Here is a 24952-nt window from a genome sequence, read left to right on the forward strand (position 1 = left end):
ACTAATAACATAGTTTCTTTTATCCTGCATAATGGATACTGAACTCTCTCAACTTACTTTGAAGGTATTTGCTTCTTCTTTCTTACCCACATATTTACAACTTGGCTCTTGACAAGTTGGTGAATTTTCCATATGGAGTGCTAAAAAGATGCACAAGTCTTCTTTATTTGGTAGACGAGCTGGAGGACCTAGAGAAAAAAAAGAGGAATTAGTTTGTCAAAACAAGCATGGAGTAAAAGTAGTAAATGGAGTAAGCGTAAAATATCCAATGGGAATGAGCTACAGACAATAATTCCCAAACTATCCCAGTCTTTGATTAAAACGAATGCTGCTGTACATTTCATTTCCATGTGTATTAAAATGAAGCACTATATCCTAAAACCACATTAATATTTGGTTCACCAGACCCCTCTGTTAAAATCCTCATTCTTGCACCAGACCAATCTATACCTGTCCAGTGCCAGCCATAACTTACACTGGCAGTTCATAGCAGCTAGGGATTGCTAGTATACAATGATACTCTGGTCTTGCTCCCTTCTCCAGCTATTCCCAGGGAAGATAAGACAATTCTGATGCCACCCATTTCCTTTGGCTGGCACAAGGAGTGAATTTCAACAGGTTTTGTGCCTAGGCAGATATCCTGTAGCTGGAAAAGCCTTTACCTCCCTCGCTCAACTTCACATTCCTCTTCTAAACTCATTTATTTCAGCTAGCATTCTGCCGTTTATCTTCACTTTGATGCTATATGTCCTTCTCTGTTACCTGAACATTATTTAAACAATTAAATCATATAATTAATGCAAATTATATTAAAATGATCACATCAGATTTACTTAAAAAGAGCACTCTCTCAAAAGCTGTATTCCCTTTCCATCCATTACTGTTGCCTTTATCTCCCTCCCCACTATGATCTGTTGCCACTATCCATTATGTTACTGGTGTGGTGTAGACTATAAGATCCCAGGGGCCTTATGTCTTTACATGTTTGTAAAGCAACAGTGGCACAGCTGTAGTTTTATATAGTGATATGCAAATAATAATAAACCATACTATCAGAACAATAACATTATTCTAATGACTATCAAAAAAGAGGCTTAGAAGTATGGAATAGCATGGAAATTTCAAATTCAAACTGAGGTATGTTGCCAAAGACATATGTTAGAAGTCTGAACTAGGGCTGTCAAATGATTAAAAAACTAATTATGATTTAAAAAATTAATCATGATTAAGCACACAATTAATTGCACTGTTAAATACAAATAGAAAACCATTCATTTAAATATTTTGGATGTTTTCTACATTTTCCGATGTTTTTATTTCAATTACAACACAGAGTACAAAGTGCACAGTATTCTATTTCTTATTGTAAATATTTGCATTGTAGAAAAAAATGAGATTTTTTTCAGTTCACTTAATATAAGTACTGTAGTGCGATCTATCATGAAAGATGAATATACAAATGTAAAATTATGTACAAAAATAACTGCATTAAAAAATAAAACAGTGTAAATATAAGAAGCTAGAAAATCTAGTAAGTCCGGCTTCTTATTCAGCCAATTGCTCAAACAAATTTGTTTACATTTGTGAGAGAAAATGTTGCCTGCTTCTTGTTTACAATGTCATCTGAAAGTAAGAACAGGACTTCATACATGCACTGTTATAGCTGATGTCACAAGCTATGTATAAGCCTGATATGATAAAGATTCATATGTTCCTTCATGCTTCAACCACCATTCCAGTGGACACGCGTCCATGCTGACGACAGGTTATGCTCGATAATGATCCAAAGCAGTGTGGACCAATGCATGTTAACTTTCATCATCTGACTCAGATGTCCCCAGCAGAAGGTGGATTTTCCTTTTTTGTGGTTTGGGCTCTGTAGTTTCCACATCAGAGTATTGTGCTTTTAAGACTTCTGGAAGCATGCTCCCTACTTCAGTCCCCTCAGATTTTGGAAGGTACTTCAGATTCTTAAACATTGGGTAGAATGCTGTGTCTATCTTTAGAAATCTTACTCTTTTTTTTAAGTTTTGTCAAATCTGTAGTGAAAGTGTTCTTAAAATAAACAACATGTGCTGTATCATCATCTGAAACTGCTATAACATGAAATATATAGCAGAATGAAGGTAAACCAGCAGGACATATAAAATTCTCCCCCCAATTGTTCCGTCACAAATTAATGCATTATTTTTTAACGAACATCATCAGCATGGAAGCATGTCCTCTGAAATGGTGGCCAAAGCATGAAGAGGTACATGAATGTTTAGCATATCTGGCACATAAATACCTTTCAATGTCAACTACACATGTGCCATGCAAATGTCTATTCTCATGATTAGGTGACATTGTAAATAAGCAGGCAGCATTATCTCCCATAAATGTAAACAAACTTATTTTTCTTAGTGATTGGCTGAACAAAAAGTGGGACCGAGTGGACTTGTAGGCTCTAAGGTTTACATTGTTTTATTTTTGAATGCAGTTCTGTCTCAAAAAATCTACATTGGTGAGCTGCGCTTTCACAATAAAGAAACTGCACTATTGTACTTACATGAGATTGACTGAAAAAACACTATTTCTTTTGTCATTTTTACAGTACAAATATTCGTAATAAAAATAATATAAAGTGAGCACTTTACACTTTGTGTTCTGTATTGTACCTGAAATCAATATATTTGAAAATGTAGGAAAACCTCCAAAACGTTAAATATATTTCAATTAGTATTTTGTAATCATGATTAATTGAGTTAATCGCATAAGTTGACTGAAATATTTGAATATTACCTGTCCATGCAATGGCTCATGACTTTCAAAACAATGAAATTTATTCAAACATTTTAAAGAAGAAATAATTATGAAATTAGAAAGAAATAAGAATATATGCACAAGTTGTTGAATATATTTTTTGCCTTTATCATTCTTTCTTTCCGCATCTTCTCCAGTGCTTTCTTCTAAATTCTCTGAGTCCTCACTGAGAATAGAAGCTGGAGGAGAAAAGAAAAATTTTAAATGAGGAATTAAGTAGGGGCTTGCTCTGATGAAGTTTAGTAATTGAAACTATCCCACCTACTACTATGAATGGCACCAGACTGCTTTTCATTACAACATGGAGAGGATCCATTTAGTTCAATATTTAATAAGTAAGACATGAAGGGCCTTATTCTAATAATGATTATTACAGGTTGTACCTCCCTTAACTGGGACTCCCTGGTCCAGCAACATCCGTGGTCCGGCATGGACCACGGACTTTCCTGGACCACAGAGCCCAGGAAGACGGAGGTCTGGCGGCAGGGCAGATGCACTGTAAAGGGCACCGGCGACTCAGCCAGGAGCCCAGAGTGTGTGTGGGCAGCGGGGGAGAGGACAGGCATCATGGCAGGGAGTTCTGGCCCCAGCAGAGCTCCCTAGCCCCAGCAGCCACGGAGCTCTAGCCTGGCCATGGCCATGGATCTTTAGCCCTGGCCAAGGAGCTCGGACCCCAGCAGCAGCCAGGGAGCTCTGGCCCCGTCCCCAGCCGCGGAGCTCCGGCCATATTCTGGCTCCAGTGGCCAGGGAACTCCAGCCCCAGCAACAGCCAGAGAGCTCTGGCCCAGGTCACAGAGCTCCAGCCCCATCCCTCAGCTCCAGCCCCAGCCACAGAGACCGGCGGCTGTGGCGCTCTGCCCCAGCGGCACAGCTCTGGCCATGGTGCTCTGGCCCCAGCAGCAGCGAGGCTGGGGAGAGTCCCGGGAGGCTGAGGCAGCAGCTGGGGCAGGCTGAGGCCCTAGCCTGGTGGCAGCACAGCCATGAGGGGAGGGACATTCCCTGGTCCAGCATATCTCCTCATTCAGGACCAGTCAGGTCCCGAGGGTGCAGGACCGGCGAGGTCCAACCTGTACCACACACAGAAAGTAGTCCCAATAAAGTCAATAGTAATCATTTGTGAAGTAAAATGTTACTTAACCAGAGTAGGAATAAGAATCAGGTTCTAAAACAAAATATATAAAAATAAAATTTATAAATAGTTTTATAGTCTTTTTTTCAAGGGCAGGGGGTTATACTGCACAATAGTGGATATTGTAAATCTTGATTTAGATATCGAAGACAATGCCTAATTTAAACTGGTGATAATTTTTCCATCAGTTAGTAACTTCTGAGGGAATGGACTGAAAGGCTTTGTAAAAATATTTAGAATGATTACATGTCCTCTCAAAATATATTTCTTCCACAAGTCCGGTAAAATCTAATTCTCCCTTCATAGTAGCTCACTGTGTGTGTGGGTGCATGCACATGCATTTGTGCGACTATACTCATGTCCCATTATACAAGCTGAGTAAGAATAAAATACCAGATTTAGCAACTTAAAGACACAATGTATATACCTTACCAGTATATTCCGCCTCTTGTGGTTTCCACTGTTGAAAAATAGAAGGAATTGATACAAAGCACGATCACAAAATAACATTTTGCACAGTTCTTTTTCAGCCCACAGCTCCCTAGCTATTCATCAGATCTGTTCAGGGAATTTCTTGGGACATCAGACAAACCTGGGTACCTTTCTCTAATTCTACATGCTATCTGTGTCATTATTTCATTTCTAAAGCTCTCATTCTACTGGGGCAAGGCAAATTCACATAAACAGCTACCTTCATTCAGTATTTATCTGATTTGTCCATATCCCTGTCTCCCCCATTTCTCTCTTCCCCCCCCCCAAACTCTGATCCTTTAAACTCTGTCAAATATGTTTAATTAATCTTAATTATTAAGTGATATTATTTCCCTCCCTTGATGCCACTACTGACATTTCTTCTCATTGATGCATTGTTTCCCATGCCATCCTTGACTAGATGACTCCCAAACACATAATACAGGCAGTCCCCGAGTTATGTGGATCCAACTTATGTCGGATCCGCAGTTACGAATGGGGTTTTTCTCGCCCCGGAGGACAGGAGCGGCGGGACACCCAGATGCGCCGTGGTCCCACCGCCCGCGTCCTCCGGGGCGAGAAAAGCTGCTCCGCGTCTCCCTGGTTTGCTGGGGGGGGGGAGCCCCCCCCCCCAGCAGACCAGGGAGACGCTGAGCAAAGCCGCGGAGCACGCGGGCAGTGGGACAGCCCAGATGCGCCATGGCTGTCTTTGCTCCCCGTCTCCCTGGTCTGCTATCTCCAGCAGACCAGGGAAACGGGGAGCAAAGCCTCGGAGGACGCTGGCAGAGGGACAGCCACGGCGCGTCTGGGCTGTCCCGCTGCCCACGTGCTCCGCGGCTTTGCTCCCTGTCTCCCTGGTCTGCTGGTCTCCAGCAGACCAGCAGACCAGGGAGACGCGGAGCAAAGCTGCGAAGGATCCGGGCGGCGGTACCGCGGTGCGTCTCGGTCCGCCACCCGCATCTCCCTCGTCTGCTGGGGGGGGGGAGGTGAAGCTAGTCCCCCCCCCCCCCCCAGCAGGCCAGGCTTTTCTCCGGACGCCTGTGGTAGAGCAGCTGGGGCGCTGCCGGTTGGTCCCGCAGCGCCGCTCTGGGCACTACTGGACCAACCCGGCAGCACCCCAGCTGCTCTGCCCCAGGCGTCCTGATTCAGCCCTGCTGGTCAGTTTCAGCAACGGCTGAATCAGGACACCTGGGGCAGAGCAGCTGGGTTGCACCCCCAGCTGCTCTGCCCCAGGCATCCCCAAGTCAGCCGCTGCTGAAACTGACCAGCACTGACTACAGGAAGCCCGAGGCAGAGTTGCTCTGCCCCAGGCTTCCTGGAATCAGCCGCTGATCAGTTTCAGCAGCAGCTGACTTGGGGACGCCTGGGGTTTTTAAGTTGAATCTGTATGTAAGTCGGAACTGGCGTCCAGATTCAGCCTGTTGAAACTGATCAGTGGCTGATTCCAGGAAGCCCGGGGCAGAGCAACTCTGCCTCGGGCTTCCTGTAGTCAGCCGCTGGTCAGTTTCAGCAGCGGCTGAATCTGGACGCCAGTTCCGACTTACATACAGATTCAACTTAAGAACAAACCTACAGTCCCTATCTTGTAAGTAACCTGGGGACTGCCTGTATGCTGTCAAAAAATCCAACAAATATTTCCACCATGAACACTGGTGTGAGTATGAATTTACACAAGTATGCACCACAATTTCTTGTATGCTGAATTTTCTTACAAACCAAAATGGGCCTGGTCAAGCATCCTCCCAATAAAGGAATTAAAGCGGTCTCAACTGTCATTAAAGTGAATTTGATTTTATGAAATGAATGGTTGTGAATACAGTAAAACTCCAATAGTCCGGCATCTAACTGTTCGGCACTCCCGATACTCCGGCATCAAAATGCCAAGTGCTCCTGACCAGCTGATTAAAAAGCCTGCTGCTCAGCACACGTGCTGGCTGTAACCAGAGGGAGCATAAGGTTGGGGAAGGGAGGGAGAGAGTGGGATTGTGTTACAATATGGAAAAGAGCACTTTGCTTCAGCAAAGAGGAAAGGGGAGGGGAAGGAGGATCAGGTTACAGCAGGAAGGAGAGAGACTGGAAGAGGAAAGGGGAAGGGAAGGGGGTGGAGGATCAAGTTACAGCACTGAGGAGATGCGAAGAGGAAAGGGGAGGGGAGGGGAGAGGGAGGGAGATTGTGTCCTGGCCAGCTATTAAGCCGTGCAACTGTACCGGACCTCCTGATTCTCCAGCAAATCTGATAATCCGGCACCACCTAGGTCCAAAAGGTGCCGGATTATCAGAAATCTACTGTACTTGTTTGCTACATTCTTGGCTCTATATTCCTCAGTAAAGGATACACACCTGGTTATATTCAAAGTTGTTCTTTAAAGAGTCTCTGGAGTCCTGAAAAGGGAAAAAAAAAAATAAAAATACATGTCTGGGCCAGCAGAAAAATTAGATCCTATCCGTAATATTCTTTCTAGAATGCTCCATGTCTAGTAGCCTTTACAATATTGGTACTCTCATTTTCCCTTCTAAACGAAAACAGACCAGATATTTTGATGTAAGCCATGCTTAGAACAACCGAACCTGACCCCTTCTCATCATGACTATGGTGGCCATCAATCATGAAGCAGAGTCTGCTTTGTTCAAACCAGCCTCAAGGGATAGATCTGGCAATCAAATGTCCTTCATTTACCACAGAAGAAAACTCTCCCCTTGCATGTGGAGGCAGTTTTCCCTGAATGTTGCAAACTTCTCATAGTTAAAATAATCATTTCTGGCCATGAGAGCCTGATCATTTAAATCCTAAAGTGCACAGTAGCCAACTAATATGATTTATGGTCAAATATATCTGTTTTTTGTAACATGTTCTTTTGGTGCAGTCTCATTTTGCCGATGCAACTTTTCTGAAGTAGCTGTCACAACTAATGAAGATGGTGCCATGTGCATGTAAAAGAACTCAGTTCCTCTTAACAGGACTTGGTATTTCTTGCCCATCTTAGTGGAGGTGGGGGGTGCTGATCCAGGACTGCCAAATTACTTTAGCTAAATCCATAATAGCCTCATTTACAGGAACAGCTATCACTCAAAGAGTATGTCTACACAGCAGAGTTATTTCGAAATAACTTTCATAGTGTCTACACAGCCAAACCACTATTTCAAAATAAATTTGAAATAGCGGCACGCTTATTTCAAATTTGGTAAACCTCATTCTACGAGGAATAACGCCAAATTTGAAATAGCTATTATGAAATAAGTGCTGTGTAGACACTTATTTCGAAATAGGGGGCCTCCAGCCTTCCCAGGGTGCCCTGGTGGCCACTCCAGTCTCAACCAAGAACACTCCACTTCCTCCCCCCACTCCCCGGAGCCCTTAAAGGGGTTGACTCTGGCCACAGTGCGTGTACCAGCTCCAATCCTGTCAGCCCAGAGCCAGCAGTCACTGCCCCAACCGAGTGGCCCCAAGACATGAGCCAGCAAGTCACTGGCAGCCAGCCCTCCACTGCTCCACAGGAGTAGTCTGCCAGCTCCCAGGAGCCTGCCAGGGCCCGGAAAAGGTGGGCACCTTCCTGGTCCAGGGTGGAGATCATGGACCTTATTTAGGTTTGGGGGGGATGCCCCCAACAGCCATGATCTCCACACTAGACGGAGGAACGCGGCCGTCTATGGTAGGATAGCTGCCAGCATGGCCACCACAGGCCACGTGCGAACCCAGGACCAGGTTTGCATGAAAATCAAGTTGGTCCAGCGAGACCCCCAACCCTGAGCCCTGAGCTTCTCCTCCCCCTTCTTCCTCTTGCTTCCCCCTTCCAGTTCCCTCCTCCCAGGTTTCCCATTCCAACCCTCTCTTCTCCCCTCCCCCACCTCCTTTCCCCAGTCTCACCAGAGTTTCATTCCCTCCCCCCTCCCACTTTTGTTAAATAAAGAGAGTTTGTGTTCATGAAAATACGTGTATTTTATTTGACATCAGGAAGGATGTGAGGGAGGAATGAGGCACAAGCCCCCAGTGGGGCAGACCAGGGAGGCTCTTAGTGCTCCTCAGGGTGGAAGCTCTCCCGCAGGGCCTCCTGGATACTGGCAGCCCCCCGATGGACCTCCCAGATGGCAGCCTGCAGAAAGTGCAGTCAGGCTCGCAGCAACGTGTCCAAGAGAAGCACCAGAGTGCCCAGGGGCAGCTCTGGCTCTATGCTGCAGAGTGCAGTGGTGTCCCGAGTGAGGGTAACTGGAGCACGTAGAAACAAAATGCTTTGCTGTCCCTCATTGAGGTAGACAAGCAAGCAGGGAAACCTGAGAACTGGCTGTCCGGGGCGGGTCCCTTTAAGTACAGACCTCAGATAGCCTCAGGCAGCATCCCCACACAGCCTTAAATGCGATTCAGAGTCCACTCAGTGTGGACACGCTATTTTGAAATAGCAATACGTTATTTCGAAATGCATTTTGTATGTAGATGCGTTATTTCAAAATAAGCTATTTTGAAATAACTATTTTGAAATAAGATATTTTGAAATAACACTGCAGTGTAGACATACCCAAAGAGAACTTCTTGAGTTCTAGTGATTTTTGCCCAATGAACCATACCGATGGGTCTGGAAATACACGTGATCTGAAAAAGCAAACTTCAAAGTAGACCAAAGCATGGGAAGTGGAAGGAGGATAGAGGAGTTCAGATGTGGGGGGTTTTGCTGTCAGCCCCGAGGACTAAACTCCAGAAGACTGGACTTTCTCAGGGTGGGGGAGTCCTAGAATGTAGCACTTACTCCCTTCATAGCGCCACAAGAATCTAGATTTAAAGGCACATTGCAAGTCATAAAGGCACATTGCTTTAGTCATACCTTTGTACAATTATGGATGTTGAAATATGTTGAAGGTGTTTTTACAGTGGATGTTCCATGTATCTCTACTATGTCGACCTTATGAGGGCATGCACAGATCCGTAGGACTTTTTAAATTGAAAATACAATATAGCATTGAATATCACATGAATGTATAAATAAAAATTACAATAAGCAGGGTTTCTCAAACTTCCCTGCACAACAAAAATTACTGCATGGACCCACCATCCTGGGCGGCGGGTGGGAGGAGCAAAACCAAAGCTTGAGGGCTTCAGCCTGAAGCAGAGGAATGGGCTGTAACCTGAGCCCCACCACCCAGAGCTGAAGCCCTCGGGATATGGCTACAGCCCTAGGAAGTAGGGCTCAGACTTTGACTTTAGCCCCACGCTCCAAGCAAGTGTAATGCCAGCACTGGGGACCCCATTAAAACAGGGTCATGACCCACTTTGGAGTCCTGTCCCATAGTTTGAGAACTGCTGCAATAAGGTAATTGTATTACATTAGCTTACTTGTTGGCTTGATGATGACTTTGATGCTTCTTGTACAGAAATAATTTTCTTTATGCCCACATATTGTATATAGTTCTGACATTCAGGGCAGGGAGGTTTGCTGCTATAAAGAATATCATTCTCTTCTGGTTTTTTTCTAAATCTGAAAAAATATAGTAGCACAATTTATTCTCTGTGAAAACAAATGAATAGATCATACTGAGATATCCCCCAGATAAATCCTAGGGCTTTCTCTCTATCCCAGATTTCCCATCTCATATTTTTTTATCTTTGAGCTTCTCATCTTTATACATAAATATTTGTGTTTATTTACAACAGTAATGAATTTATTGTCTTAACAAAAACCATTCCAGTCTCATTGTTGTACTCCATTTTTTTTCTACAGAGAAAATGGCCATAAATTAACACTAGGCCATTTATAGCTCCCATGCTTCCCCCAGCTGTTGGATTTACAGTCTTATCATACTTTCACTGTGCCCTCCGGGGTAAATCAATGGAGTTATATTGGAGAGCAATATAGTGTAGTACATTTGGAACCAGAAATTTGGATTTTAGTTCTGGCTCCAACAGTGCTTCCCTGTGTTGTATTGAGTAAGTCACACAACTTTTGTGTCTATGTGAACAAGTCCAATGTCCACTCCTTAGTGGTCACTACCTCTGGGGGTCATTCTGCCTAGTAGTTGCAATCTCTGGCAGGCATAAGCTTGGCAAAGGCAGAGGGGTAGGGCCTCCTGAGCCCAGAGCTGCTCTCTAACCCTTTGCTGATAAGTGAGAGGTATATACAGCCCTCAGACACCCTTCACCTCAGATCCAGTACCAAAGTGTTATCTTGTGGCCCTTGTGACCATCTACCTCACAAAGGCAACAGGTTCACACCCCCTTGCCAATGATGAATGGCTATTTCAGACTGTAGTTTGCCCCTGAGAAAAGGGGCTAGATGACAACTCGTAGTGAATCACTGAGGCAAGATGGGGTTAGGGGTTCCCAGAGGGAGAGGACCCCAGAGTGTGGGGGCACTGTGATAAGGCAGTACCCAGACATAGAAAATAACAGGTAAAAGCAGACAAGATGGCTATGTCTACACTGGCATGAATTTCCGGAACTGCTTAAAACGGAATACTATTCTGTTTTCAGTTTTTCCGGAAAAGGAGCGTCTACATTGGCAGGCTGCTTTTCCGGAAAAGCCCTTTTTCCGGAAAAGCATCTGTGGCCAATGTAGACGCGCTTTTCCAGAAAAGAGCCCCGATCGCCATTTTCGCGATCGGGGCTTTTTTCCGGAAAAGATTACTGGGCTGTCTACACTGGCCCTTTTCCGGAACAGTGTTCCGGAATAAGGACTTATGTCCGAGCGGGAGCAGAATAGTTTTTCCGGAATAGCGGCTGATTTTGTACAGTAGAGCATCGTTGCTTTTCTGGAAATTCAAGGGCCAGTGTAGACAGCTCGCAGCTTATTCTGGAAAAGCGGCTGCTTTTCCGGAATAAGTGGCCCAGTGTAGACACAGCCGGAGACAGATAGAAGGGGGCACACCTGAGCTGAATGAGCTAATTCCTGAGGGACCACCAGAAGGCGCCCATGGCGATAAGTCACACCTTGTTACAAGCACCCATAAAGGGATACCTGTTGAAGAACCACAGTTAGTGAACAAGGTGAGTAACCGTTTCTTCTTCTTCGAGTAGTGTTTCTATCGGTGCTCCATGTCAAGTGACTCCTGAACAGTATCCTCAGAGGGAGGAGGGAGCTTCAAAATCAAGTCCAAGACTGAAGATAGTAAGGCAAGAACCAAGTGCTGCACCAGCTCTGATTGCATGGATCAATACGTAGTGTTTAGCAAAGAAGGGCACTGAAATCCAGGTAGAAATTCTGCCTACCACAGTCCCTTGAATGTTTGCAAGCCACACTGTGGAAGTTGCTTGTTATCTGGCAGAGTGTGCTATAATCTTTTGGGGATGCTAAGCACCAGCTGCAACACAGCAAATACTAACAAACCCAAACTTTCATCTTGACAGTCTCTGTGAAGAAATTGTGGACCTTTTGATCTGTCCACTCTGGAGACAAAGCATTTAGGTGACTTCCAAAACTGTTCTGCTTATCTAGATAAAAGTCCAATGTACATCGTACATCTAACATATGAAGGGTAGTCACCCACTGAGATGTATATGGTTAGGAAAAAAATATCGGTAGATGAATAAACTAGTTAAGATGGAAATCTAATAGCACCTTAAGCAAGAACTTTGCGTGCAGTTGCAGATCCACCAGCCCTGACAGCAGTGGAGGCATAATTTTGCATGCTTGGTCATGAAGATTAAGCTATCATAAAAACACGAGTTGTGAACAGCTCCTTACATAGGGAGCTTTCTTTGAATTGTCTCAACAAATTTGACAACACTGTGAATCTCTCTGGAAGGAAGGCTCTGGCTTTCAACAAATCCAAACATGTCCCTGTGCATGCCCCTCTACAGAAAATAACTTGGAATTCTTTACATTTAGCAGGAGACCCAACTCCTGGAAGAGGGAGAGAGACATCTGGGTGGAAGTTAGTATCGATTTGTAAGATCAGAAAATACTCAGTATTGCAAAGGATCCTGATTCATGGTGAAGAAGAGGTAGTAGAGAAGGAAGTGCAAGTGATTCATCCTATATACCCTTGGAGCATGGCATGAAGTTGTCTAGAATACATATGCAGGGCAAACCAACACTGTGAATGGAAAATCTCTGATCAAGGATTTGAGTGGCACATGTGTACCTGAATTGTCTATTTTGACGGGCAGAAAAATTCCATAATTCTAATGTATCTAAACATTAGGTAGCCTTAAACTGCTCCTAATCCAGCTATTTGCCTATTGCTATGGTATTGGCAATGCCATCCAAAGCATCTTCTCTCCTTCTCCACCAGTACCTCAGTTAAGTACCTGGACAGGGAATCGTGACATTTGCTGGTTGTTAGGCAATTGAAGCAGAGCATTTTCACCCAAATACGGCCAGTCTCTGCTCTGAACAGGCACATAGCCATGCTACTCTCATCAGCTCCCCATACATACAGATTTAAGTAACCTGACAGCCACTACCATTACCACCAGAGTCTTCAGGGCAACCTCTCTGTCACTGCTGTTGCTCCCCTAAAGAACAGCTGATGCTGCCAGGTAAATCTTTCAAAAGGTGCTGGGAGCTACATTTTGTTGAGAACAGGTAGGCATGTTGGGTGACTGTGCTTGAACAATGAGGTCTTATGGTAGAAAGCATTTGAAGAGGCTTTTGTTAAAATGTTGACAGCAGCATATGCCTCGTCTTAAAGATGCACAATGTTAACATTCTTAGAGAGATAAATTGTGGGGCAGATACCAAGTGAGGTGGCTCCACAATTAACCACATGGATATTACCCCGGCAGCCATATATACTTTCCTAACAAGCATACATAAAATTACTGAATTACTTTAAAGAAACATCAAACAATAATAACCTGAATAGTAGAGCATTTGCTTCAGCATGGATAAGGACAGGCCCTTTTTCTGTTCCTAGCTTTTTTTTGTTGTGCCTACCTCCACAAGGCAGGTTTGCATATATTGCACCAAGAGGATATCCATTATAACCTGCCCCAAACTAAGAAAAAAAATTAGAACCTCACAGAGCTGTAAGATAACAATAATGATTAAGAAAAATAAGACCTACATCACCATTGTTTAAGTAAAGATAAATAGAAATGCATGCAATCCCCTCTTCCCGGACATGTACAACTTCCACATTTAAGAAAATTTTGTAACATACAATAGTTACATCACATTTATTTCTTAGGGATGTTTTTCTGCTTAAATACTCGGTCAGTGCCTAATCTCAAGACCAGTTATTTATTATATACAGGCAGACCCCGGGTTACATGGAACCGACTTACATCGGATCCCTACTTACAAACGGGGTGAGGCAACCCCGCACTAGCTGCTTCCCCCCAGCAGACCAGGGAGACGCGAAGCTAGCACCCCCTCCCCCCCAGCAGACCAGGGAGACGCGGAGCAGCTTTTCTCAGCAGACACCTCAGCTTGAGAATAAAGAACTGAGGGTTAGTGAGGTGTGGGAGAATAAAACTGAGCTCTGGAGAAATGTTTGGCTAGAGTTTCCCCTACAATATGTACCAGTTCCGACTTACATACAAATTCAACTTAAGAACAAACCTACAGTCCCTATCTTGTACATAACCCGGGGACTGCCTGTAAACATAAGTCTGAGAGTCCTCTAGTGAATATATTGCACATTATTTTAATATAGTGCTTCTCAAAGTATTGAGGTAGCTTTTCCAATTTACTAAACTAAATATCTCAGCTGCACCAGCCAGAAAGCTTCTCACTGTCACTACTTCCATTTAAAACCACTACTCACTACTTTTTTCCTGCAAGCAGTGACCTCAGAATTCCTCCACCATCACAATATTTTCTATTGCCTACCTTAATAATATACCTATAGACAGTGCTTTTTTTGTAAAACAAATAGTTATAAAAGTATCTAAAGTTTCTAGAATACTACATACAGTTCATTTACAGATATATACCTTCTTTTTGTATATTTGCAGCTAACAATTCCTGGCACCTCACTCTTTTGATGTTCAGAATCTCATTTCTAGCCTCCCTTCCCTCAGAAGCCTAGCTCTCAATCACTTAACTATAAACTCAGTAATAACATTTTATCATCAAAATCCAAACAAGTTTTCACCATGGCCCAGTGAAGAAGCTGTTCAGTATGCTGTGCTTTTTTTGTGATGGTACTGCCAGGTACGCAGTACCAGCACCTCCAGTCAGAGCTCAACAACTTTTCCCATGGAGTGCTGGCACCTTTTTTTTTTTTTAAGTTTTCAAAGAAGTGAGGCAGGTACAAGGCCAGATTTTGATTTAGTTACTGTGATATAAAATAAACTCACTTACAATATTCTAATCTCTACAGCCCAATGATAGGATATGCATTACCATAGTATTACAGCTGTGGTTGAGAATGCAACCAAAAAATCCTGTGCTCCCCTGGGCTATTGTGCCTTACACACTTTACTAAGGGCTAAATACTGAAGGCACTATCTAGAAGGTAGGTATACAGGTTGCACCTCCCAAAACCAGAATTCTCATTCCTGGATCAGAGGAATCCCGGTAGCCTAGTGGCAGGAAGGCAATCCAGGAGGGGCCGGTCTGAAGCAGTGGAACGGGACAGGGGTGGGGCTGGTGGCAGTCCTCAGCAGTGGGGCTGGAGCCTGCAGCAGCCGTCAGAAGCTCCCAACAGCCTGCAGCACTGGACCAGGCTGGGGCAGCCCCCGGCAGCACAGGATCGGACTGGCGACAGAACGTGGCAGTGCAGGCTGGGCTAGAGCCCCGGGCAACCCACAAAAGTGGGGCCAGAGCCTGTGGGCTACCCTGGGGCAGAAGCCTGAGCCCTTAGCAGCCCACACCAGTGGGACTGGGGCCAAGGTTGGCAGCAGCCCCATCAGCCCATGGCACTGTGGGACTGAAGCCCATGGCAGCCTGCAGAAGTGGGGCCAGAGCCCTCAGGTTGCCATAGGGCAGCCTCACCCTAGCAGCCTCACCAGGACCTGGGCCAGGGCCAGAGCCAGCCCCTGGCAGAGTGGGGCTGGTGCCTGTGACAGCCTGTGGCAGTACAGGCTGCTGGAGCATGGCAGGAAGTCCAGCCACGACAGTAGCAGCAGGGCCTGCAACCTAGCAGGCAGCCTAGCAGGGGTGGGAGGTAGTCTCCCTGCTTCTCCTCCCCACACCCAGAGCTGGCAGAGTCAACAGCTGTGGGCTGTGACAGGGATGGGAACCTTTTCTAGTCTGGCAAATTCCATGGTTCAGGACCAGTCAGGTCCCAAGAGTGCTGGATAAGAGATGTCCAACCCGTATTACTGCAGCAGTGACCAGTCATTATAGCAGTGGCAAAAGCCTGAAGTACTAATATTGGTATACTTAGTTAACGCACAAGAGAGAGTGAAAAATTAAAGAAAGGGAATGAAGTGTTAACCATACTTACAAAATATCCATTCTGATTATATAATGTGCAACCCACACCTCGATCTGGATCATCTTTTATAAGAAAAAGTATATTTTGTATCATTTTTGGTTAGACTTTAAATATTATTCAGTGGCTTAAGGTATAAAACTTTAGAATATTGAAACAATATATAAGTGGATTGACCTGTTCAAACTACCACAAGAACTTCTACTGACAGTATACTGTATTAAAGACTTATCTAAAGAGTGATAGCTACACTGTTACTATGGAGAGGCATTATTATCATAAAGCACAAAAGGAAGAGTATATTTTATCACCACACAACAACCCAATATAAAATTATTGCTTGACTAACAATCTCAAAATATGACATAATACAAAACCCTGAAAATGGAACATAAAATATTATATGTACACTATAATTGGGTATGTTGATTAACCTCAAATGCAAGGCTAGTTACATACATAATTTTAACACAAATGGACAATTTTATATATTTTTTCCTGGTAAATGACATGCAGAATTATTCTGAAGAAATAGCTATTCCAAGGCTTTACCAAAAATGAGTAAATTTATAAACATATAAACTGATCATTTTCATTTGACAATATCACAAGAAAATATTCAGGGGCCAAAATAATGAAAATAAAAAATAGCTAAATTATAAACATTTACCACACCAACAATCCAAGGAGTCAGAATTATGGATACTGTGTTGTGATGAAATATAGTTCTTTGTGCTTGATTAAAACAACTTTTTGTATAAATGTATTAAGTAGAAAGCACAAGATTTACTTATCATTTCCTTGTTATTCATTGCTTAGGTTACATAAATGATATCAGGAAAGGGCATCATTGTCATTCAGCAACCTTCATTGTTTTTAAACAAACCTTTGGGAATTTGAAATATAAATATAATAGTGTGTTTCAAAACTGTTGCAATTTTGCTTGTACTAATTTTTAAAAAATCTATTTTGGCTCAAATATTTTACTCAATATAATTTCTACAAACATAACATGTACTTGTTGAAATGAGAAATTATTAATTTCACTCCTGGGCTGGGAAAGCATGCCAGTTCCTTTGTTAGTCACGTGCCATTTGGCTTAGCTCTAGCTAAATTTATAGGAACATATATACATGTTTTTCATATTTGTTTGCTACTAATTTTTTAATATTTTCAGTATACTTACCGGATCTTGCTGCTAAAAGATAACAAAGCTGCAATGCATGTGTGTGCATTTTTTCCACGTCATCATTTTCTTTTTTTTCAAATTCTCCATGGGGACAATGAAGTAAACAATCCAGGCAACATAATGCATTCTTCATTTGCTCTACACATATGCTTGTATGGCCTTGCATATTAAGCAGTGAACAAATTTTTAACATGTCTTTAGGCACAGCCTCGGCATAGTGGGAACTACATTTTGTGCACTTGTGCCTTTTGGTTCTATGGGAAATTGTAGATACAGTATCAAAGTCTGTGATTGGTAGAAAAACACTGCTACTAATTTGGCTTCTTAGAAACATTTGGTCAACTTGCTTGAGATCTTCCTCGACTGCTAAATCTTCCCCTTTTAGCTCTGGAGAGATTGGCCAGTAATAGATTGCAGAAACTGATCCTAAAGGTAAACATTTAGACTGATTTAAAATAGAATTCAACCAGATAGGGTCATTAATGCCTACACTTCTTGATAACAATGATGGGCCTAATTCTCTGTTGCAGAGCGGCCAGCCATACTGTTGGTGCATTCTAGTCACAAAGCTGGCCACAGAGACTATTCCTACACTAGCGAAGATGGATTTTCAGATGCTGCAGAATCACAGTGTCAGTTACTATTACACCCCTCATGTCTGTGGCCAGTAAAGAGTGTATGGCCGAGAGAAGGAGCTCTGGCCAGCTTAGCCCTACACCTAAATGTTCTAACATTTTGCTAAGGACTATCCTAGTGCCTAGACAGTCTAGCAGTGGGAGGACATAAAAGCAAACGTTGCACTACTGACTTGAGCTCTACCATGCAGTCTTTGGAGACAGGGGCAGTAAGAACTTAGAGCTATATATTTTGGACATATTTGATAAGTGGTTCCTGACACAAACTCACATTACATGACCCAAGAATTACATTTATGACCCCAGCCTGCAAATCCTTCCCAGACAAGGTGTTTCACTGATTTCATAAGGGATTACTTACATGAATAAATGGCTACTTGTGTGAATCAGGATTTGAGGACTGAACACCATAAGATAAAATGTTTTTTTCAAACCTGATATTCAGTATGGGCTTATTTCTGACCTCCTTACTCAGAAAACTCTCATTGACTTCCATAGGTTCATCAGTATACTATTTACCTTGAATGAGAAATGTTGTACAGGTGGAACAGGGTTTCCTGGACAAATACACAATGCAGTTACTCAAAGAATGGGGAACGTTCAGTATGACATGTTGCACAGCATGTAAATTTTCTCTGGAGCAGCTCATAGCCACCACTTTGTGTATTTTGTCTGACTCACACACAACAATCCCAGTTTTATTGAACTGAAAGAAAACAAAGTGAATATTACTATTTGCCACAAATGTTATTTTACACACATCTATATGTTACAAAGAAACTTCAATGTATTACAGATTTTGCTACACTGTATTTAGGTATATTGATTCTTCCATCCTGATAAACTTTGGCACTTAATTTGTCTTTTTGCTCGATCAGTTCTATGACTATTTTTATTGATTTGTTCATTATTCTTATTAATTCACTATCTTTATATGTGTAGGCTATTTCTGAATGGACCTAATCAGGCTGCCTTTGAAGTCACTGATGAAACTCCAAATGGCTTCAAACAAACAAGATCAACCCACAATTTTCTCAACACCCTCAAGTGAAATTTATGAGCGTGAATGAAAGCATAACTTTTAGAAGTTCTAAATCATTTCTGCATGGTCCTTTGTCAGCATTAGATTAGCCGTGATTGATTTAGTAAGGCAGGGGCATCAATGCTATTGGTTAGATTTCAAGTTGTTTGGATGAGAGACTATGTGTATGTAGACTACTCCTATGTTTATACAGTATCCATCACAATAAGGACCTAATTCTTCTGGTGGCTTAGGCTTTCCTATGAAATTAGTGAATAAATTAAGTTCAAACAAAATTATTCTTAAAGGTAAAATTCTAATGTGCTCTGTGAAAGAAATAACTCATATACTCTATGCTAGAGGGTTTCATGTGCTGTTCAATTATTTTAAAATACAGTAGCATGACAAGTTCCTGACATGCATTATGGAATTGGTTTATGAATATAAATATGCATAACTTGAAGATGACTTGGACAAAATAACTCCTGTAACTTATCAATTTAATGTTATCTGCTGGATCTGTATGTCTTATTTTGGTGTATATTATCATTCTTGGATGTAAGCGGGGTCAAGGTAAACTCTATCCTGACATCTGGTGGTGAACTGTGGCAAGTGTACAAAGAGACTTCAGGGGCTGAGCCCAATTTGCATAGACACACCCACCCTGTCTAATATGTGCTCACAGCAGCCCAAATGGTCACTTTGGCCACGGTGGGATCCCCAGTCTCTCTGTTATTGAGGCAGGGGGGATAAAAGTGGAGGCAGCTCACTGGATGACGGGCGGAGTGTGACATGCGTCGACGGCAGCGGCAGAACCCCACGGAAAGGCGGAGCCATCGGCAGAGCCACCAGCGGGCCACGTAAAGTGTATCAATCCCTGCCCCTCCAGGTTGGGATGGCGAAACCCTGCCGGGTGAACTTTTGAACCCTGGGGTGGCACTGACCTGGGGCAGAGACTTTTGGGGTGTTGGACTTTTGGGACTTTGGGGGGATTTGTGGCTGGGGGGAGGGCCTTCGCTCATGTTTGGTCTGTAAATCCGAGTTCTGGTGTTTCCCCAATTTAATGCTGATGTCGGTTACCTCATGTTATTAAAGGTTTGCTACTATACTGAGGCTCTGTGCTTGCGAGAGGGGAAGAATTGCCTCTTTTGAGGCACCCAGAGCTGTATGTAAGATTTCCCAGATCACTGGGTGGGGGCTCGAGCCGGTGTTGTATTACCTTGTTGGGAGGAGACCCCTAGATACTGAACCCGGCCCTTGCTGCTATTTACTCGGCCTGGCAGAAGGGCTACATGTATATAGTTAGAAATATGAAATATGGGATTGTTCATGGTTTTAAATGTGCAAATGAGAGCCATCAATGGTGCTCCAGCAGCCTTAACAACTGGGTGATCAACTTGAGGACTTGAGAACAGCCTTGTTTGTCCTTTAAGTCTAAACAGTAGTTGGTTCTAGGAAGACACGTGACTATAACACCTTGTAGTGGGATACCTGTCTGACCAGGTAAGTTTCCATGGAAAGGGGGGTGGAGAACAAAAGATTTCTGCCCAGGAAAAGTCTATAAAACAATAGGAAGCTATCAGTCCCTTTGTCTTTGGTGGGTGTGGCACACCCAAATGGAGAGCTAGGGACCCAAGTCAAAGAAAAAGATTATCTTTGACTTGAAAGCATGCCTGAAATGGCAACAGGTTTTAGGGTAAGTTTGTAATAAATGTTAGTGAATGAGAACTAACTATGTTATTTTAATTTTATAACTTACTTTGGTTTGTCTGTTTTCACTTTCAACCACTTAAATCCTACTGCTTGTACTTAATAAAAACAGTTTTGTTTACTATCAAGGCCAGTGTAAATAATTGTTACGGTGGGGGGGGAGGAATCATTGTGCATATGCTCTCTTTCATTGATAAAGAGGGTGAACAACCTCATAAGCTTTCTTTGTGTACAACTTTTACTCAGAGAAAGATATGCATTTATTTGGGGGTTTGACCCCTTTTGGGGATTGGTTTCCTGGGTGCTGTGCTCTAAAACTACATTCTCCCAGAGCTGAAGTGGTACAGTGTCTGCATTGCTCTTCAGGAGGGGCAGTCACCTCAACTCTGTGCCTTATCTGGGGGAACCAGAGAATCTGGCCCAGCAAGACAGTGTGGCGGGGAACCCCAGAGAGCAAGAAGGTGAGTGTCAGTGACATAATCAGCACACCGGGAAACAGCCCCAAGGGGTCTTCTCTGACTGCCCCCATCACAAGTGGTATACTAGCTAATATAGGACGTTATGCACAAGAACGATGGAAATTAAACAATAAGTATAATATTTGACACTTAGGATGATTTTATATTTTTAAATAGCTATATAATATAAATTGGTCTTCACAGCATTCCTGAGAAGGAGGCAAGTAAACATTATTGGCCCCATGTAACAGAGAGGGAAGCCAAAACAGAAGATTTGTATATACTAGCCTTGTTCCAAATATTTCCCACCAGTGTACTACTATCAGGTATGTTAAGAATTATGGTATATTGATATGATATCGTGGCTGTCAATGATCACATCTCAGCTATTATCTAGTCAGGAAACTGAACTGTTAATATAACTGTTCACCTGCTCACTGGCTGAAAAGCAAGTAGTATTAATTACTGTTGATACCTATTCATTGATATTATCAGTAATTTTAAGGGTTGGTCCCCTTGTATTGAAAAGAAATACCTCTTTGCAATGACATCTCATTACATACCTTTTCAGATGGGCTAGCACACATTGGAGAATTCTCCATATGAAGGGCTAGAAACATACACATGTCTTTTTTACTTCCTAAACGTGTGGCAATCTTGTAACCTACATATTTTCAAATAAAGAGAAAAGATATTTTATAGACATATTAAAAAAGAGCCCCAATCCATGCTGCTAAAAAGATACTGTCAACTGTTGGAATACAAGTAATTTACTGAGCACCTATCACCAAAAAAAAAAAAAAAAAACTTTGGGTGAAATCCTTGCACCAGTGAAGTAAATGAGGCTAATATTTTCCCTTGGGCTCCTTCTAACTATAAAGTCAGTGCAGCTCTGGAACACGCTTCTGTGACACTGGCAGACCAGATGCTTGCTCTTGCATCATTGACAAATGCCTGGTTAGAAAGCAGCCTGGGCCACCCATTTGTTAGTTTTGTTACAGTAGATGTTAAGTTTATAAGGATGTGTTTGTGATTTGACTTTATGAAATGTATGTAAGTTGCTCCATGCATTCATTTCACTTGTAATATAGGACAGGGATTGGAAAAATATGACCTGTGGACTGGATCTGGCCTGCCAAGCCACTGGATCCAGCCCATGGGATGTAGCAGGGAGCCTTAGGCAAAAATAAACAGCTGCAAGCCCAGAAGGGGGAGAGAGGTTTCATGTGCTGCCCCTGCCCCAGCACAATCCCATCAGCCAATTTCTGGCCTATGGGAGCTGCCTGTTTGAAGAACAGGCAGCATGCGAAGCACCGCTCTCCCTCCCCTCAGGTGTGTGGTTATTCACAGACACATGTGGCCCCTTCAGAATGTGCAGGGATGGGGCAGGCAAGAAGCCTGCCTGACAAACATGCAGGGCTGCTGGCCGGGAGTCATCCAGGTAAATTTCCAGGCCAGAATCTTCCTCTGGAACCACAGCCCTTCCCTTCCCCCAACCCCTCTGTTCCTTCACTCATGCCCCCCTACCTCCCATAACCCAAACCCTCTGTCCTCCCTCCTGTACCCACCCCCTTCCAGACCCTGCACCCCAACCTACTGCTCTAGGTCACAACCCAAACCCCTGCGTTCCCTCCTGCACTCCAGTCCCTTACCCTAGGTCACAACCCCCTCCTGCCTAAGATCACAACCCAAATGCCTGCACATTTAACAGAATTAACTTTTAAAACCTAAGACTGTAACTCATTGTGTGTGTATGGTTACCTGCTTTAACCTTACAGATAACTCCCCCTTTTTTTCTTAGCTAATAAATCTTTATTTAGTTTATTACTACAAACTTTGTCTTTAATGAGGTCTCTAGAGCACAACTGACCTGGGATATGTGACTGGTCCTTCAGTACCAAGAGTAACCCAAATACTGTTGTACTTTCTGATCTACTGAACCATCTATCACAAAGGCAGGCTTGCCTGGATGACAAGATAGACGATAGTGTCCTGGGGTACTGTCTGCAACTCCAAAGAATTATAGAACCAGTGAGTTAACGGGACCATAATGGTCAACTAGTCTTGTGGCTCTCAACCCTTTCTAACTACTGTACTTGTTTCAGGAGTCTGATTTCTTTTGCATACTCCAAGTTTCTCCTCACCTAAAAAACACTAGCTTACAAAATCACACATAAAAATACAAAAAGTGTCACAGCATATTATCACTGAAAAATTGCTTACTTTCTCATTTGTACCATATAATTATAAAATAAATTAATTGAAATGTAAGTATTAGACATATTTCAGCATATAGTATATAAAGCAGTACACATTTTAGTTTGTGCTGAATTTGCTAGTGCTTTTTATGTAGCCTGTTGTAAAACTAGGCAAATACCTAGATGAATTGAAGACCTCTGGATACCATCCAAGGATATGCATACTCCTGCTTTAGAATCACTGATCTAGTCTCACCGTGTGTTAAGGCTCTCAGGGTATGTCTACACTGCCACCCTAGTTCGAACTAGGGTGGCTAATGTAGGCATTCGAACTTGCAAATGAAGCCCGGGATTTAAATATCCCAGGCTTCATTTGCATGTTCCCGAGCACCGCTTCATTTGCAAGTTCGAATGCCTACATTATCCACCCTAGTTCGAACTAGGGTGGCAGTGTAGACATACCCTTATAGTGCATGTGCAGTACATACTTGTTAAGTTTGTGAAATGTACATATAGAACATACAACCAATTTGGGGTTTTTTGTGCTGCTTCTTGACAGTCTGCTCTGAGGTGGGCATCTACATTCACGGGACACTCCAGACAGCCTGACAACTTCTAAGGAAGGCTGTCTAATTCCCACTTTTGGAGGTTGGATAAACTCCTATCAGGGATGGTGTAGGTTTATTTGGTCCTACCTCAGTACAGGGAACTGGACTTGCTGACCCTTCCAGGGTTTTGTTTGTTTCTTTTGTTTTAGAGTTTTTTTGGTTTTACATAGATGCATGCAAAAAAACACACAACAAAAACAAAGCCCTCAGCTTTCTTCACTACTCAACACGCAATCTATATATTAGATGAGGCAGGGGTCTTGCAGAAAAAATAATGGGTCAGATTGTCAACTGATACAAATTGACATAACTACATTGTCTTCAAGGATCTGTCCCAGGATATCATTGCATATGTTCAGATTGTATCATATATCATATGCACAAAAAGAAAGAGTTATGGTCATGACAACCTCAGCTTTGGTATTTGCTGAATTCTGAGTACTTCACATTACTACCTCTATATTATTTGTGACCATTTTTATATAGAATTTCTTATATTTCACAAAACCACATCAATGATCCATTATGTGGAGCAGTTTGCTAAACACAGAATTCTCTGTTCTGCACAAGATTAATACTCACTCCACTGAATCAGTTTTACCCCTTTAACTTTGTTGTCCAGAATGGAGTTACACTGCATAAGACCAGTGTATTGGAGTAGGGAATTAGGTTCAAGATGTACAGCCTTGCCTCTCCTGATGCCCAATCACAATACCGTTGACATCTTTCAAATTACTTCAACAGATGCTAGATTGGGCCATAAATAAGTGCAATTCTGAGTCCTGGGGTACATATTCCAGATATAATAAAGAATTTTTGAAAAATAATTATTAGTGCTTTAGTGTTGTTCACACTGGAGGAAGTGGTTCGATGTTTATCCCACCCACTTTTTCCATAACATTTTTGGTGAATTGATTCTTAAAAACATTTTACTTTTTTAATCAAACTTATCAATGGTATGTGCCTGCAGAGCAGACAGCCTCTGCGGGCCTCTAGGCAAGGTAGGGGGGAACCAGCTTCTTGCTCCAGGAAGGAGCATGGTCAAGAGCAGAAAGGGTGTGGCCAAGGGCAGTCAGCCCCCAGCACCGGTCGGAGCACAGCGTGCTCCCCCCAAGCCTTTACCGCTGCTTGGAGCATGTGTCCCAGTGCTCTGTAGGGTTAACAGGTGTCCAGTATCCTACCGGACAGTCCGGTATTTGAACCCTCTGCCTGGTAAAAAAAATCAGGCAATACCAGACACGTGCAATGTCTGGTATTCTCTGATTTTTCCGACTGGGCACCAGACAGAAGCCTGACGTGGGCGGCTCCGTCCCCACCAGGCTTCTGCGCAATCACAGGTTCCCAGCGGTGTTCGTGGCCCCGCCTCCCAGCAGGGAGACCCAGCTGGGAGGCAGGGCTGCAATCGCTGCTGGGTGCCTCTGGTC

General features: G+C 43.1%; 1 protein-coding gene across 3 annotated transcripts in view; it reads right to left on the reverse strand.

Annotated features, from left to right (window-relative positions):
- The window catches only part of LOC102453956 (uncharacterized), a 51949-nt gene that overhangs the window by 23875 nt on the left and 3122 nt on the right, over positions 1-24952 (reverse strand). For 2 of the 3 annotated variants that reach the window (XM_075940268.2, XM_006114383.5), the window contains exons 3-12: positions 21286-21386; positions 18053-18239; positions 16896-17324; positions 15722-15774; positions 13185-13324; positions 9726-9867; positions 6743-6784; positions 4364-4391; positions 2907-2981; positions 58-188 (exon numbers count right to left, since the gene is read on the reverse strand). In XM_075940268.2, coding sequence (XP_075796383.2) covers positions 58-188; positions 2907-2981; positions 4364-4391; positions 6743-6784; positions 9726-9867; positions 13185-13324; positions 15722-15774; positions 16896-17324; positions 18053-18239; positions 21286-21386 — 1328 coding nt within the window. Of the gene's footprint in view, positions 1-57; positions 189-2906; positions 2982-4363; positions 4392-6742; positions 6785-9725; positions 9868-13184; positions 13325-15721; positions 15775-16895; positions 17325-18052; positions 18240-21285; positions 21387-22592; positions 22727-24952 lie in introns of all 3 variants that reach the window. The other variant, XM_075940277.2, reaches the window with a different exon arrangement.

This window comes from Pelodiscus sinensis, chromosome 1 (genome assembly GCF_052426305.1).
Source record: "Pelodiscus sinensis isolate ZL-2025 chromosome 1, ASM5242630v1, whole genome shotgun sequence".
Classification (NCBI taxonomy): domain Eukaryota; kingdom Metazoa; phylum Chordata; order Testudines; family Trionychidae; genus Pelodiscus; species Pelodiscus sinensis.